The 16,654-nt window shown below is 44.6% G+C and overlaps 1 protein-coding gene across 1 annotated transcript in view; it reads right to left on the bottom strand.

Annotated features, from left to right (window-relative positions):
* The window catches only part of LOC311351140 (semaphorin-7A), a gene marked incomplete at both ends in the record, with an annotated part of 26,996 nt that extends 10,790 nt beyond the window's left edge, over window positions 1-16,206 (bottom strand). The window contains 8 exons of the mRNA XM_084471239.1: window positions 1,349-1,527; window positions 2,744-2,883; window positions 3,177-3,287; window positions 5,056-5,161; window positions 5,663-5,758; window positions 11,255-11,317; window positions 12,560-12,699; window positions 16,125-16,206. Of these exons, the coding sequence (XP_084327365.1) occupies window positions 1,349-1,527; window positions 2,744-2,883; window positions 3,177-3,287; window positions 5,056-5,161; window positions 5,663-5,758; window positions 11,255-11,317; window positions 12,560-12,699; window positions 16,125-16,206 (917 nt within the window). The remainder of the gene's footprint in view (window positions 1-1,348; window positions 1,528-2,743; window positions 2,884-3,176; window positions 3,288-5,055; window positions 5,162-5,662; window positions 5,759-11,254; window positions 11,318-12,559; window positions 12,700-16,124) is intronic.
* Window positions 16,207-16,654: the final 448 nt, after the last annotated feature.

The raw sequence follows: 16,654 nt of genomic DNA, 5'->3' as shown, positions 1-16,654 counted from the left end.
AAATGTTAACTGTCCAAATGTTAAAAATCGGCTTTGACCCTCGGGAACGAATAATCGAATAATCGAATATTCTGACCCATCCCTATTATGTTGTACTCTGAGCCCAGTCACACAGCAGAGTGTGGTCGGCCACATCCTGAGGCCTGGGGGCTTTGTGGTAGGAGATAGTGTAGTTGCTAGGGATTTCCAAAGGTACTGGGTTTGATCCCTTACGCCCTGAGCCAACCTGTAGACATCTTTGAGCAAGGTACCCAACTCATCTAGCTGCTCCATAAAGACTGTATTTGAAAGACTGAAGTCACTTTGGATAAAAGCGTCTGCAAATGGACAGCATATGAGCACTATAATTGATGCATGTAGTTTAAAATAGATTCCTTGCTGGCTGTCATTTACTGTGCGTAGCCTTCAGTGTAGGGTTCTAATGGTTCTATTTTAACACTGTCTTTATATTACTATTAGACAGGGCCTCTCAAGTATTATGAGAAGTTGAAACTAAAGCCATTCACAAGTATTCCTTTGACCAACACTGTAACAAAGGAGACAGATATCAGACTGCTTATCTTTCAATTCACAGAGCATTGGAGTAAGGCAAATCAAGTCATCCAATTCCAAAATAGATTTTTTTTGTTTGCTAGCTCTAGTCATGTGCAAAACTACCTCAAAATATCAAGTGGTGAAAGCTGAATACAACTCAATATCTCACAGTTTTGATAAAAAAATATAGTATCTTTCAACAACTTTAAATTAAAATATTTTAAAAAATCAATGGTTATTATGGTTATTATAACATTATCAGTGTTATACAGTAATTGTTTTTAGGAGCCAGAGAGAGATGTGATTACATTTGAATAAACAGTTAATTAATTAAGTCTTTAATTATGTACATGACTTTGCTGGACAATTTTTATCAATATATTCAGCCATGATTTGCCACATAACTTCGAAGAGCCTCTTCAACAACTTTACATAATATCGAAGATAATCTAAAAATAAATCTGTTTATATGTTTATCAAAGGCATCTCCTTGTCTCTATGTAAGCGTGTGTGGCTAGCTGATGTATGTGTGTCTGTGCGCGTGCTTTCGCGCATGTGTTTGTGCGTGTGTGTGGAGGATGTTTGCGGGTGCAGATGATGTTTGTGTAGTCTAAATCGTGGTCTTGTCTCAACTGGTAGAGCATTTCATTGCCAGGATTAGGGGTGTGATTCTCGGCTTAAGATATGGCTTCAATGCCCCCCCAGGGGCCACCTATGCTAGGAATGCATGGCATTGCTCGGTTTAGATGAAAAAACAACATCCACCGAACACTGAAGTGAATGGCATTTCCATTCCTTCAGGTTCTGGCCTCACCATGGGTTGGAGAACAGTCCGTACAGGACGCCGGCGCGCTTGTCCTGGGCAGTGAGCACCACCGCCTGCCGGATGTTGTTGTACTGCTGTTGGGTGCTGCCGGAGCCACACATCATGCGCGCCTTCATAAAGGTGGTCCACGAGTCGGTCAGCAGCGGCTTGATGCCCCCTTCGTCCACCTGGGGATGGGGATAGGGACACACACACACAGAGCGGGAAGTTTGAAGGGTTGCGTCTCAAATCTATCCTTCCAAATACTCCAAGCTACACACTCAATCTTTTGGTCTAATCGTGGGTTTGTTCACCCTGTGAGTGTGTTAAGTTGGGCGTTTGATTCGTGAAAAGACTTGACCTAGATTGACTTTGACTTTGTGAATTTCTGCCAGCAAAACAGTGGCTGGAAAGATTGCTCTTCAAAGTCGTGATCAAGTCCAATCTATTTTCATTTTTGCCCTTCATTCCTGGAATAAGCCCAAAGGGCCGTTAAATAGACGTATTCATGGCAGGGGCAATGGGGTAAAGGGGATTAAGTCTTCAAAGGGGGTTCCCCAGTTCAGCACAAAGTGGTGTGTGATATCAGGGAACAAAAAAGACTGTAAACAGGCGTGGAAACTACAACTAGCAAACGATTGAAGGTTAATGTTAGCATTAACATAACTCTTGATCGTGATACACTTTCCCAGTTAGCTCTACATGCGAGGGATGGTGCTGCTCTGGCTGTGACTGATCTCCTTTCATGTATTCCCAAACTGCGCACAAAATTAATATTTAATCTTCAATAGGCAAGAGATAAAACACATATCTGTAGAAGGCATAGGGGGAAATATTGCAGCAGTATGCAACGGCTCATTTGAATACTCCATTCCATGATGGTTATTCTGAGGATTGAGGCTTGATGTTGATTGATGCAGCAATTGGTCACTGTCATTAAACAAAAAAATCGACATTAATTAGCTTGAGTATGGGAATTTTCTAGATAATAATCCTTGCAACAGATGCAACAACATCTGTACAGATGTACATCTGTACAGGCCACAGATGTACATCGGCCGATAAAAGGCCAAAATGTGTATCAGCGTTTAAAATGGCCACTATTGTCTTCAGATTTGTGTGTGCTATTTCACAAAAACAGCAGTTTTATTACAGCCCCATGCTGCTGCGAAAACGTCCGCTGTGGAGGAACTCGGGACACAATGAAGTCAAGCCGGGAAAAAAAAACGGTATCCGTGGCGACCTATTAGTAGCTTATGAATATCGCTGTCAGTCCCCAGGTGTCTTAATCTGTGTATCACGTCCATAACAACAGAGAGGTTTCACAGGTGTTCACAGGCCTGTGCCTGTGATGTGTCCTAGTGAGAGGCCTGAGAGTCCACACGAGTCGGGGGGTTCTCTCACGGTGCAGATCCTCCCGATGCGTGCCCGGTACGGCTCCTCGTCCACCCGGGCCGTCTTGTTGAACTCGCTGAAGAAGAAGTAGATCTCTTCCTTGTACTTGAGGGAGGACGGGATGATGGCTGCTCCGGCGAACTGGGGATCTGTGGGGAGTCACAGAAAAAAAAAAACATTCCAGGAAAGAGGTGTTATGTTTGTATCTATATTTTGAGTGAGAGGTTTTGCATGTCTCCAATACACAATCTTGCAAAGTATTCGTTTTTTTATTTCACAACCCCTCACAAACATGGTTCCCGTAAAATACTATAACACGTTATCTGGAATATTGTGAAGTTAACTAAATGACTCATGTGTTCTGTTCCCCCCCCCCCCCCCCCCCCCACGCTCATAGTCCACCTCGGAGACGGAATGATGCGGCGGCGCCACAGTTACTCACTGAGCAGCCACACGTTCTCAGCCTTCAGCAGCTTCTGGGAGCCGAAGGTGCGGCGAATGGATCCCGCGTGACCCCCCACCGATGACAGGGCCGAGTAGAGGCTCCCGCCGTCTGAGGGGGAGGGAGAATAAGAGACAGTGAGTGTGATAGATTGATAAAAGGGTGAGAGCAGGTTGGAGGGGAACAGGGCGCAGAGTGCTAAGGGAGACCTGGAAATACACAGAGAGAGAGAGACAAAGAGAGAGGTGGAGGAGACATATAGGGAGAGACAGAGGAAAGAGTGGGAGATGAAAACGGTGAGAGAGAGAAAAAAGAGGTGCAAGAACATCTGCGAGAATGAAAGGAAAAACAAGGCATAGATGCAGTATAATTTCCCACACTGCTATGCCCAGCCCCATCAGCATATTCCAAAGGAGCTTGTTTCCATAGCAATCCAAAGGCTAAGCATTTGGCATCGTGGCACTAATGGTTTCCTTCCAACATGTAATTATCGAAATTGGGCCCTAGCACTACAAATGATTGGCTCGTTGGTGAAACTATCGATCAGCTGAAACTGAAACAACATCAGTCACCGCAAATTAGCATAGAATGAAATAACATTGATTCTATCCATGTCTGTTGCACGCATGCCCACTGCATTAACTGTGTTTTCTCAAGAGAGTGACTTCACCCGGTTCCTGCTGTTATTCATTGAACACGATCATGTGTTGAAACTACTTTATGGTTAAATTAGGGTGTAGCCTAATGGCTCCCGTTGCAAATAGCCTGTGTGGTTAAATGGTCTGCTCTGTTAAACGGCTGATGTTTGGGGACCCATTCAAGCAGAACAGGGGGATTAATCCATCCACTCAGGGAGTGAGTGGAGAACGGATCCAGATACCGAACGGACTAGTGACTCGCGGATGTGTCTTATTAAGAACGGGAGATGAACAGGCAGATTAAACGGGTGCTTTGGATGCATGAGCTGCCATCATGGTTTGGGGAAGGCAGGGTGCCTCTGCCCGCTCCTCACACTTCAGAGTGATTTAAAGAGCGAGTAAAAAGAGGATCGACCACTTGAAAAGACACAGCTGCCTCTCTTACTCGAACACGCAACAAGGAAATCAATCTGGGAGTTTGTATTTTGGAGGATGACAAAACACTCTCAAGAGGGATGTGAGAAGTCCCACCATAGAATGCGTTTAGTGAGAAGTGAAGGCTCATTTATACTGCGTCAGATATCCACCAGAGCTATGTGATGGGTGTCAGCGCCAGGCCTTGCTGTTACGAGTCTGCATTATGCGTGTTGATCATCAAAAGGATTTCCCGACCCTGATTCAGGACATCTGGTGATCTTAATAATGTGAAGACGATGAAAACATTGGCACACCTCCTCTTCTCAACTGGTCTATACTCAATCTCAAACAGAGCTGAAAACGTAGCAGGAAAGACTAAACAGACCCTTGAACCCTCATGTGTCTGGGTATCTACACCCTGTGTAGTTACATTTCTGTAAAGGTTTAACCGACGGCAGCATCAACGGTAAATGGACTGCATTTATATTGCGCTTTTTTGCAACCTTTTTTTTGCAACACAAAACGCTTCACAATATTGCCTAACATTCACCTCATTCATGCACACATTCACACTCCGACGGCGGTGTCAGCCATGCAAGGCGACAGCCAGCTCGTCGGGAGCAGTGAGGGTGAGGTGTCTTGCTCAGGGACACCTCGACACCCAGCCAGGAGGAGGCACGGATCGAACTAGCAACCTTGCGGTTACCAGCCAACCCGCTCTACCTCCTGAGCTACTGCCGAGGAGGTACTGCTCCATTAGCATTGGCAAACACTGGGGACAGTGGCAGCGCTGACACTGAATGTATTCACTGCTTTAAGCTTACCTGTGGCAAGGCTTATGGCCTTCTGGGAGGGGTATGGCGGGGAAATGTCAGATGGCGAGCCAATCAGCCCACTGCCCTGGGCGTCAGTCAGCACCGTCTCGTTGACCTTGGCAAGGAGGGAAGTGACATCACAACATGGAGAGGCAGAGATTGCAATCAACACATTGAGGCACGCCAGAGGAAGAGTTGTCTCCCTGTGTGGAGATCTTTTTTTTATTTTTTATTTAGAAGCAATTTGATTTGTTCTCAGCGCAGAAAAATAAAGAGTCTGCCTTTGAGCAAAATGACTCGCATCACGATTGGTAGAAGCAGTTTATTTCCACCTTTGTTTTATCACAGCTTTATCTTTATTTATTGTGACACCAAACTGTGAATCCCTGAAACAACCACAACTAGTCTGTAAAACAACCTCTTATATACCCTCTACCAACGGTTTCTCCTCCTCTAATAATTTTTCCATAGCGACAGCCGTGAAAAATGTAAGTGCAGCTGAACACACACAAACACACAGCAGGAGTTGCGGGGGCTTTGAGTCTCTCTCAGGCTATGTACAGAAGATGAAGAAGAAACACACATTGTGTGTGCTGCATTCAGAGTCTTTGCTTACCAGCAACCAGCACTTGGGGCTTCCAGCATTGGTTCCACACACGACAAAGGTGTCATTAACCTTCTGCACGACAGTGATGAAATTATCACACTCCAACTGTGTTAGGGAGAGAAAGCGGGGGAGAGCACGGAGAGAGTGAGCGAAGGGGGAGACGAGAGGCGAGAGAGGCAATAAGGGAAAAACAAATTTGTGTGTGAGGGAGAGAGAGACAGAGAGAGAGAGAGCGAGAGAGAGAGAGAGAGGGGGGGAGGATAGAGGGAGAGGGAGAGTGATGTAAAGAGAAGCAGAATGATGAGGAGCGTGGGAGAGGGACAAAGCATGGATAGGAGAGGAGAGAGGGAAAATAAGAGAGAGAGGGAGAGCGAAAAGAAGAGAGGGAGGGAGAGAGGAGAGAGAAGACCAAAGAGAGTCGGGGAATCGAGGAGCAGAGGAGAGGAATACAAAAGCAGAGTGAAATAGACAACGGCGGGTGATAAAGAGGGATGAAGACAGAGGGGACGGGAGCGAGCGGGTCAGTTCGAGAGAAAAGTGGAAATTGTTAGAAAATGTGTGTTGTGTCCAGGGTCTAAACATTATGTCACACCGAAAGAAGAGCTTGGAGCGTCGGCCGCAGAACAACGCAGATGCTGCAGCCCTCCACGTAAATTACTTATTCATTAGGAGAGAGAATGGATCTAATCCCCCCGAGACTCGGCAGGTCGTCCAATGAGAATAATTTCACACAGCACAGAGCGAAGCACACGTTCTGTCTTCCATTCCACTCCTAGAGCCCAGTTAAGTGCCACCTCGGGATAAATCAGACTTTTACTAACAATCTAGAAGGAAAGTGTTTATAATGAGGAGATAAAAGCGTGGACGGGAATAAAATAAGGAACGCAAATGAAACACACTCAACCTTACTCTATTAAAGAACAACTAAGAACTGATTTATGCAAAGAAGAATGGAAGGCAATCATTAAATGTTCAGCCTAATCGTGGTCCAAAAAAGGGAATATTTTGAGATTGGATTTAATAAAAACAAAATAAAACAAAATTAAACAGCAACTGATTTCATTTTACATTCTGTATATTGTTTTCTGATATATATCTGGTTTCACCGAATCCTCTCTAATAATATCCTAGTGTATTTTTCAGTTGACATAATTTCTTATTTCGATAAAGATCAAATATCCTTTTTTTTTCTTTCTCATGTAAACCAAAATCCATGGAGGACAGACTAGCCTACACATGAACAGCATGTTGACAGATATTTATCGGGTAAGAGGGGTCAGGTGTGCGGGGGAGGGGACGTGGGCAGCCTGACGGTATATCTGCCAGTAGAGGTCGTCAGCATCTTAAGGCCTCTCTCTACATGCCTCAGGCGACTCAAGGATGCAGCAGCAAAACCTGGAGTCTGCAACATCACTCAACATCGTAGCAGGGCTTCAGAACCCAGTCCCGTACATGTCAATCAAATCAAAGGCGGGACTTAGATGTTGTTCACTGATTGGTGAATTGATGAGCTGGGCTGCATGCCCAACCTTTCAGTTGCAGGCTGCGGCTAACCTAGCCTAGCTTTGATTTTAATGGGGACTTATTATAAAACCAGGTGTGAGTGTGATTAGCCATTAGATCTATCCGTCATACATCTAGGTGGACACGCCCACCTGTGATGTCAGCGAAAAAAAGCGGCTTGTAACGGCTAATCACACTCACACCTGGTGGTATAATATGTCACCTTTAATAAGAATTGGAATCTTGTATTTCCTCTACTTTTGAAAAGTTTGTTACACTTCAACAATAGGAGGTGATTTCCCCAGTCGCTGTTTGAGGAAAGGGGAAAAAAAGAACTCACTCTCTGACGCGGCCATCAACATCAACCGCAGCACAGACAAAGCTTGTCGTTATACATACGTGTCCGAGAAGCTTAACCCTCTCGGACTCGGACATCAACATCAACCACTGGCCAGATGGTGCTCAAAACAACCACCCACACCTCGCCACCGGAGTCCCTTACATCAAAAACGATACTAAAAGGCACTTCAAAGTCTCGAAAAGAAGGCGTACGCAATGGAGTTTGGAGTAGAGTGGAATGTTCACAAACTGGTTGGCAAAATCATAGGATTTTACTGCTGTTTTCTCTTAATTTCTTTCTTTCTTTCTACCTGTGACAAAATGACATATAGAGTACTATGGTGATGATCATATTAGACATGTTACCATGTTAAAAAAACGTTTTGGGTTCATAACCCCTTTCAAGGATAACTGCCAGATTTCCAACCTGGACCATACTTTCCCCTCATGTTAGGTCGAAGGGACTAATGCAGAGAACAATATTTGAGATTGGTCCAGTATTGAGCGAGAACGCTTCAGCCGTAATCCTCAAAACGGATTGCAATGTAATCCTTTGGGGCAGTTGGGCCCTGTCAAAGTACGTTCTCTCTAAAAGCTTGTTTTTTTCACTGAGGGGCTCAGATTGTTAATAAAATGTCTGACAGCTTTATGGAAAGGATCCTTACAGACTAATTAGATTGTTTCTTTACATTTCTCTTGAGCCAGGCTGTTTATCATAGTGTCCAACCAAGTGTTGCTCAAGAGTTCTCAGAAATCTCAACAGTCAGTCACCCAAATCGATATACACTAACTGCCACACCTCAACTCGCGAGACATCCAGGGCTCCAGACTAACTTTTTTCACTAGGAGCACTGTAGCCCCTAACTGAAATTTTTAGGGGCACAACCAGAAATTTTAGGGGCACACACCGTAAATCAACATGCTAACCAAATATTCACATTTCTAGCCTACTAGGAGGACTAATACCCCTCCTTTATGCCCGAGATTGACAGCTGCACCATCAGCTCCAATGGTGACTGTCTTCTCTAACCACCCTGTTTCTGTCCCTAGATGCTCTTTGGTGGCATCATATACACCTTAAAATGAAAAAAGGGGTTAGAAAAAAAAAGGGTTAGTTAATAAAAGCAGGGCTCTCATGTTTTGAACTGAGTTCAGAGTGAGATTTTTACATGACTAATGTATGATAGTACGCATTATTGGCCCTTAACACTAATATTCAGAAACAACACTGCCTCAAAAGGCTATTGGCTTAAGCAACACCAGTAGAGGCATATACTTTTCCCTGAACTTTTAAACGTTGCAAACGTGAAAAACATAATTATATATTTATGTGGCATTCAGTCCAATGCTTAAAATATATCTGTGGCATTCAGTAGGCCAATGCTGTGGTAAAGTGTGTAAAGTATGACCAAGTGTTTCTTTCTGTTCAATAGATACAACTTTATCAATTCCCTGTAGGAGAAATTTGTTAATGTTTGTCCCTATAAAACAATAATGGTAAAAAAAAAAAATACAAAACATGACGGTAACTAAGTAAGTCAAACCGTCCAATCTGAAGGCTCTACTTAACCACTCCCCCTACTCACTTCCACCAATGCAAAGCGAACAGAACTGAGTAGGGGAGGGTGTAGCCTAACTAGTTTGTGAACGACCCAGAGAAACGCAACGCAAATTCAATGTGCATGTATGAGGCTTTAATAAAATCCCGGACGATTTTGAAATTCCGCCACACATTTTTTTAAGTGTCTCAAAAAGAGGGCATGTCCGGGCAAAGAGGACGTCTATTTGATTCCTACCTGTTCCACTGTTAAATAGCGGCGCAAATTGGTGGGCGCTATCCTGGTAATTTCTCTGCGTGAGAAATACTAAGTGTGGCGTGTGAGCGTGTGAGCGGGTTCAATTGCGTGTGTCTCACGCCGAATGTGTGAGACTTGAGAGCCCTGATAAAAGATAAACAGTTCTCATCTTTCCCAACGGTTTCCATGCGTGCGCGCATGCGTTCGACGAGCACGGAAGCGACAGTTCCACAGGAGTGGGCCCGCTTGTCGTGCAGTGCAGCTTGACAGGACGAAACAGGACGTTTTGCAAAACGTTTTGCAAAACGTATCAGCCAATCGTGTCTGGGGGGAACTACGTCACTTGCTCGTCAGACCAGCTGATCATCCACGCACGTTGCAATTTATTTTCTATGCCTAGCATTGTGCCAGATTTGACTCTTAATAGGTCTATGGTTTGACTGAGTTTACGTAATTATAACTGAAAATGGCGGAAAAGACGGTCTGGCAGCTGCTGCGGGATAAATAAATAAATAAATTGCAATGTGCGTGGATGATCAGCTGGTCTGACGAGCAAGTGACGTAGTTCCCCCCCAGACGATTTGCAAAGTGTTTTGCGGATTGAAATGTCATTTGAATTTTGCAACACACGGAGCGTGGCGAAGTGCATTGCAATCACGGGGACGCTATAGCTTTTCAATTTGAATAAAGGAACAAAATTTGACAAAATGTTATTCTATTTTTATTGTTATAACTTTTGCAAATTTTATTGAGGATTTCATTTTCACTTTGCATATTAAAATACACTTTGAATAACGTATTTACAAATTACATTATTCAATTGCATAATGAATTGTCAATTGCATAATGTAATGACGCAAATTGCAAATTGCATTGCCATTTGAATTTTACTACATATATGCTTCCATACTTAATGTTCAAACAGTTTATGGGCATTATTTTTTGTAAACGGGACGTAGACCGACTCATTTCACGGATTCCTGTGAGACCAGGTTGCCTTAATTACATCTGTCGCATATTTAAGGTGAAAACTAAAAGTATTTAGATCGCTTATTAAGTTCACTCGTTGCTTATAATGGTTTATTCGTTTCCCAGTATCATTTCCTTAATTTTTGAATTGTAAAATAAATAAAATATTTTTTTGAAGTTGCAGGTTTTTGAAATTATTGGAAGCGAGTCGAGCTGACCTTGCCTGCTGTACCCACGGCCCAAAATAAAGAACAACCGAGACAATATCCTTAATTCAAACATGCTGTTTAATTTGGCCTCAATTGGTATACGGATGCGAACTTGGAATGAACATGCGCAACGGGGATTTCTAAAGGTTACTGTACAGTGGCGGAGACTGCAGGAGCTGAAACATCACTACGGTAGACCTAAGAAGATTCTACGAGCGGGCACATTCAGTGGCACATTCTCAAATTTTGGTCGCAAAATGCGACCACTTGGTCGCAGTCTGGAGCCCTGACATCCCAAGATGCCAGAGAGAATCTTCTCCTTGGGCAAGACACACACACAACAGCATCCATGATGTTCTCAGACACAATCTGAGCTGATCAGTAGCAAAAACAAACCCCCTTACCCCCTTACATATACAGCGCGCAATTGCCCCAAAAATATGTAAGGCCTTTATATGCTCAGTGACAGCCAGGCATATGCAACATCATGATCATAGTTTGTTTCCAAGCCATTTCACACACATGTTGATCTAACCAAAGGAGAGTGACAGCGACACAATGTCCACCTAGATGTTACTGGACACGGATTGGTGATGAGCAGGGCTGTGTGTGAAACCACTCAGCTGCAAGCTAGAGATAACCTTTACTAATAATTATCCACAGATGTTGCACACATCGGCTGTAGAGTTGGTTGATAAATCCCCCTCTTGTGTACGTTTGGTGTAATGAAAGGTTAGGTGGGTTGTGCAGATGTATGAATTGAACACGGTTTAATGGAAGCATACCTTGGGCGGGGCGGCCTTGGCCATGCATGTGGCTTTGGCGGTGTCATCACTCTCCACAGGGATCTGTGGCAAGGAGAAAGAGGCATGGCGTGTCACGTTCATCCACAACATTACTCACATTCAAAAGCACCATCTTCACCTTCACTTTGAAGTTTCCACTTCATTGTCGAGTTGCTTGCGTCCTCGACACTGCACACTACCTCCGGCGACACAAGTAGATAAAGAGAGCGGCAAAGACATAAAGGATGAAAGCTTGTTCTGTATTTTGAGGAAAAACTGTCCTCAATTACAACCAAATACTCTGTGAGGCTGTGAGCACCAAGAGTGCAGCCAGCAGGGTGACTCCAGACTCTGTAATTATTTCCTATCAAATGCCTAAATTGCAGTGCCACTCTCTTGTCTGCTTCGAGTGCAGACATCAGCCCCCCCCCCCCGACACCCCAAAACCACTGTGAGTAATCACTAATGCAGCATTAGCATTATTAGCTTGGCGTAATAACTGCCCCCACTGCCAGCCACCTTATGAGCCCGTACAGCTGTGTTATGTATGCACAAGGCGTCCTCCTCTTCCTCTGCTTTCCCTCAGTCCTGTGCCTGTCATCGACCCGCTAAACTAGGTCAGAACCCCGGCTCCGACTGTCCCCTCTCTGCCTATTCTCTAATAGGAGTGACGAATGATTCATTCCCGATCTCTACTGTAGTTTCTGGCCGTTCAGAAGAGAAGGATGTAGCTGTCCAGCCGCCAGCTGGGCAGACGCCACACTAGACTCCACGCTAGACTTGGTAGAGGTGGTGGGTCATGTCTGTCCTGCGGATGGAACAGCTCTTCGTAAAACATATTAAATACACAACAATGTAATTTTGAAAAAAGCTTTCCTGTACTCAATATTTTGCTGTTGGGATTCATAATATTATTACTGTTGTTGTAGGCTATATTACATAGTCATGAGCACACTGAACTGAGGAGCATTTGAGAGGCTTCACACGTTCATGTTAAAAGGATGGTTTGTAAAGCCGCAGACCAACAGCATAAAAATTTATATAAATGACAAACACAATTGTCATCTGTATTCTTATCATAAGGGTGTATCAGATAACCTCGGCTTGTGTTTCTCTGCCTCTGTCTCTGTCTCACAATCTTTCTCTCTCTCATCATTCCTCTCTCTCTCTCTCTCTGTCTCTCTCTCAGCCTCTCTCTCTAAACCTATTCCCTGTTGAAGCCCCCCAGAGCAAACAGAGCAGTTTTGTTCTAAAGTCTCTCCAGCCAGAACCAGAACTCAACAGAACCAATGGAACGTGTGTTACCTGCAGGTCACGGACCCCTCGGTCGGTGAAGGTTAGGATGAAGACCATGGCCTTCCCCCCTACGTACAGCGTGTTGGTACCTTCCTGGTGGTACATGCTGATGTAGTTCTCAGGCTTGGCAAAGTGGAACCGGGGGGGTCCTGGTGGGGCAAACCAAACCAAAGGGGGGGGGGGGGGCGACAATTTAAATTGATTGATTGATATCATGGTAATAAAATGTATGTATTCTTACTGGAATATAATTGAATAGAATAGCTCAACTGGTCAAGCTCCCTATTGAGAAATGAACTCTTAACCCACTGCCTGGGTTCAATTCCCACGAAGAACAGAAGAATCAGAACGTTTGCTGTGCATGTTCATGGTAGGACCCCGCCTGATCCTAAATGAGCATCTGAATTCACTGGGGGTCATTTTGAATAACGTGTCCTCTGAGTGACTGAATAATAAACAGCGTTAATGGGATAGCATAGAACATAACTCAAGGAACATCAAATACCACGGATCGATTCCACTCCTCACTTCCAGTGGCGTATCTGCAGTAGGTGTGTTAATGAAGACATCAGGGGATAATGAGAGGGCTACTTCATTAGGAGCTTCTCACATATTTATGCATGTAAAACAAGGCCAGCCTGACACATCTAATTATGACTCTGGGCATTGGGATTTCACTTTGGCCAGAATTTCAGCAATGTTAGCCGACTGCGTGTGTGTGTGTGTGTGTGTGTGTGTGTGTTTGTGTGTGTGTGTGGTATTCAAACCCACACTCTTTATTTGACCAAACGTGACCTATATGTTCTTCGATTAAAAGCAGTGCCTGTTTAATTATCCTCATAGGAAACAATGATATCCTTCAAGTGGATTATACAACACATGCAAATACGATCGCTTTACATGCACTGTCCATGAAATATAAGGGGCACAGTCCAACACAGACAAAAACCTATATAATGCACCTTAAACACAACAATGCAACTCAAATGCATTTTGTGCTGATTCGCTATGCTTCTTTCTGTTACTGTGGTTTAATGGAGTCTGGGGTTGTTTCAATATGAACCTTGCCAGAGAAACTAACAACGTTAAACAAAAAACTGCAACGCCTACAAGTTCTAAATCTAGGTTTTGTTTTAGATGAAAGTTATCTGACCCAAAGTTCTTTCACATTTTCTAACTATTGTTTTAGACTCAGAACATAGGCAGTAAAAGCAGTGAAGGACCTCCAGCTGTCTTAATGTGGGATCATATTCATATTATACTATTCATGTAAAGTGTCAATTAATTACTTTGATCAATCTTTGTACCCCAATTGCAATTGTTTTGCTTCTCCCTTTACTTTATATCTGAACTAACTCATTGATTTTGAGAGCAGCAGAACAGGTTCCACACTAGAGCAGTCTCAGCGTCCTCTGACGGGTGTTTGGGCTGTACTACCGCTCGGCTGCTCTGTTGATGCTGTGCTCTAGACCAGAGCGAAGGTCAATTCAAACAGCTGAACTTTATGAAAGTGATATATTTGGCATACCAAAGTGTTGATAACCTTCTCTCTCTCTCTCTCTCTCTCTCTTTCCATCTCTCTCTCTCTCTCTCTCTCTCTCTCTCTCTCTCTCTCTCTCTCTCTCTCTCTCTCTCTCTCTCTCTCTCTCTGTCTGTCTCCTCTCGTCCGCTCTCTCTCCATCATGTTTGCTCCACTCGACATGTCAGGCATTGATCAGAAACACGTCTACAACGTAATACATGTTGCCCAGCAAATAAGATCAAGCCTACACACACGCACGCACGCGTGCATGTGCACACCCACACACCCACACACACACAGACACACACACACACACACACACACACACAGGCATACACACGCAGACGAGCGCTAGCCTAATTGCGTGTGGTGCTGAAATATCGCTGCACAGGCACAGGGATGCCTTCAGAGTGGATCTTGACATATATGATTGTTGTTTGTGCGTGTGCATTTTGCGAAGTGGACATTGATACGGTTCTTAGAAGTGTGCCATGGGTGTGTGTGTGTGTGTGTGTGTGTGTGTGTGTGTGTGTGTGTGTGTGTGTGCGTGCGTGGTGCGTGTGTGTGTGTGTGTGGGGGGGGTCCATTGAAATTACAAGCACGTAGGTCGTGTCCGCTGGTTCTCCCCCTATACCAGAAGGAGCTCAGCTCTGCGCATCTAGTCTCTCTCTCTCTCTCTCTCTCTCTCTCTGTCTATCTCTCTCCCTCACGCTCTCTCTCTGTGCATCTCAACTTGATTTACGGCCGTGTTTCTTATTGATTGTGAATATATTAAAACGGGAATGTGTGCATGGTGTAAGCGTGAGTGGAATAAATAACAGGCGAGTTTGGTTTCCACTGTGTTGAATTCTCCATTCATTCATTGGTTTGTGTCAATAATATGGCTGTATATTCCTCTATTTTTCTCTCTCTCTCTCTCTCTCTCTCTTTGTCTCCCTCTCTCTCTCCCCCCCCTTGGTTGCATATATCTATGGTCGCTGTATAGTGCTCACGGTATGCCTTATACGACGACGATTCCATCCCTGCATGCTGCAGTCCCCACACCACAGTCTGTCTCGTTTACTGTCCTTCGGCTCACACACACACACACACACACACGCAAACACACACACACACACACACACACACACACACACACACACATTCTCTCTCTCTCTCTCTCTCTCTCTCTCTCTCTCTCACACACACACACACACACACACACACACACACACACACACACACACACACACACACACACCTGCATTGCAGCTATTCGTTTTAAAGACACACTATCTCGACCTCCAACTACCGATTTGAAACGTCTCCGTTCTGACACCTCTGGCGGGTATAGTTGGAGGATAGTGTCGCCATGTTGGTCAAAACTGTGCGCGATGCAAGCGATCTCCCCCATACCACCAGATGCGTGCTGACAGGTGCACTCACACTTTAAAGCCTTTCAACCACAGCGGACGTGAAGGAAGTGTAACGTGTTTTATCGAAACACAACTGGTTATATTTTCTTATATATCAATATCCCAATTCGATCTTCACAATGGAACACAATTTACACAAATCCTAAGACCCCTGCCTGTTGTTCATGCGAGTCGTGGCCATGCCCTGAAGAGCCTCAAAGGAAACATGACAAAACTAACACTGATACACTTTGGTTTTTCAGTGGGATGTTTGCCCAACACGGTGCGTGCTGCAGACAAGTTGGGATTTAAACCATCCGAGATGAGAGATGGTCGTCAGGTGCCCGGCCTTGGCGGGGAAGGGGGCGGGGTGGGCAAGATTTACTACTTGAGCAGTCTTGGGGGAAGGGGTCGTTTAACATATTAATCCAATGTTTCCACCGACGACATTCGTTGGTGTGTGCATTTCTCTGAAATATGCAGTGACGCGAGTAATAACGCCAGATACATCAAAGCACCAAACTCATCACTTCATCCACTCACAGTATCGTGCATTCATGTAGTATGCAGTAATGACATATAAATAAACAACACCCCGCCACCCGCAAAATGTACTCCCCAACGGCCCGATGTGCTACAGAATAGATGAATCGCCTACCGTGCACAAGGAATTTCAGGCGTGCTGATTTTTCCGCGAGAACCGCGGAAAAAAAAACCGACATCAAAATTAAGTAATTCATCTTTGGGAGTGTGCGTCGAAGGGTCGCCGCTCGTTCAAATATTCAGCCAAAGAACAGGGCTCTGCCGAAATCCCTCTGTGATGATAGAGCCGCAGCCGCTCCTCCGCCTGCTCCTCGGGTTCAGCCTGCTGGATGTGCGCTACCCGCTCCTGGCCACAGCTCCGTGCGCTTCCTGTTTACCGCCGAGCATCCAGCCGGTAAAAAAAAAAAAAAAAAAGGGGGGGGGGGGGGTTTGGGGTCGCTATAAAGAAAAGCGGGAAAAAGACAACAGCAAAGTGGAAAACCAAGACTTTTGGAACCCGCGCGTAATTGCATGCGTCACGGTGCGCCTGTTAACTGGAAGGAAGGCGGAATCGCATTTTTTTCTTATTTCTGACTGTGGCGATTTTGTGATGTTTTGAAAAGCTGCATGGTGTGGCCGATGCAAAGAAACGTATTTAATGAGGAA

The sequence above is a fragment of the Micromesistius poutassou genome (genome assembly GCF_964030765.1).
Source record: "Micromesistius poutassou genome assembly, chromosome: 8".
NCBI classification, from domain to species: Eukaryota; Metazoa; Chordata; class Actinopteri; order Gadiformes; family Gadidae; genus Micromesistius; species Micromesistius poutassou.
The sequence above is the reverse complement of the archived record's forward strand: the minus strand, read 5'-3'. Positions and strand labels throughout refer to the sequence as shown.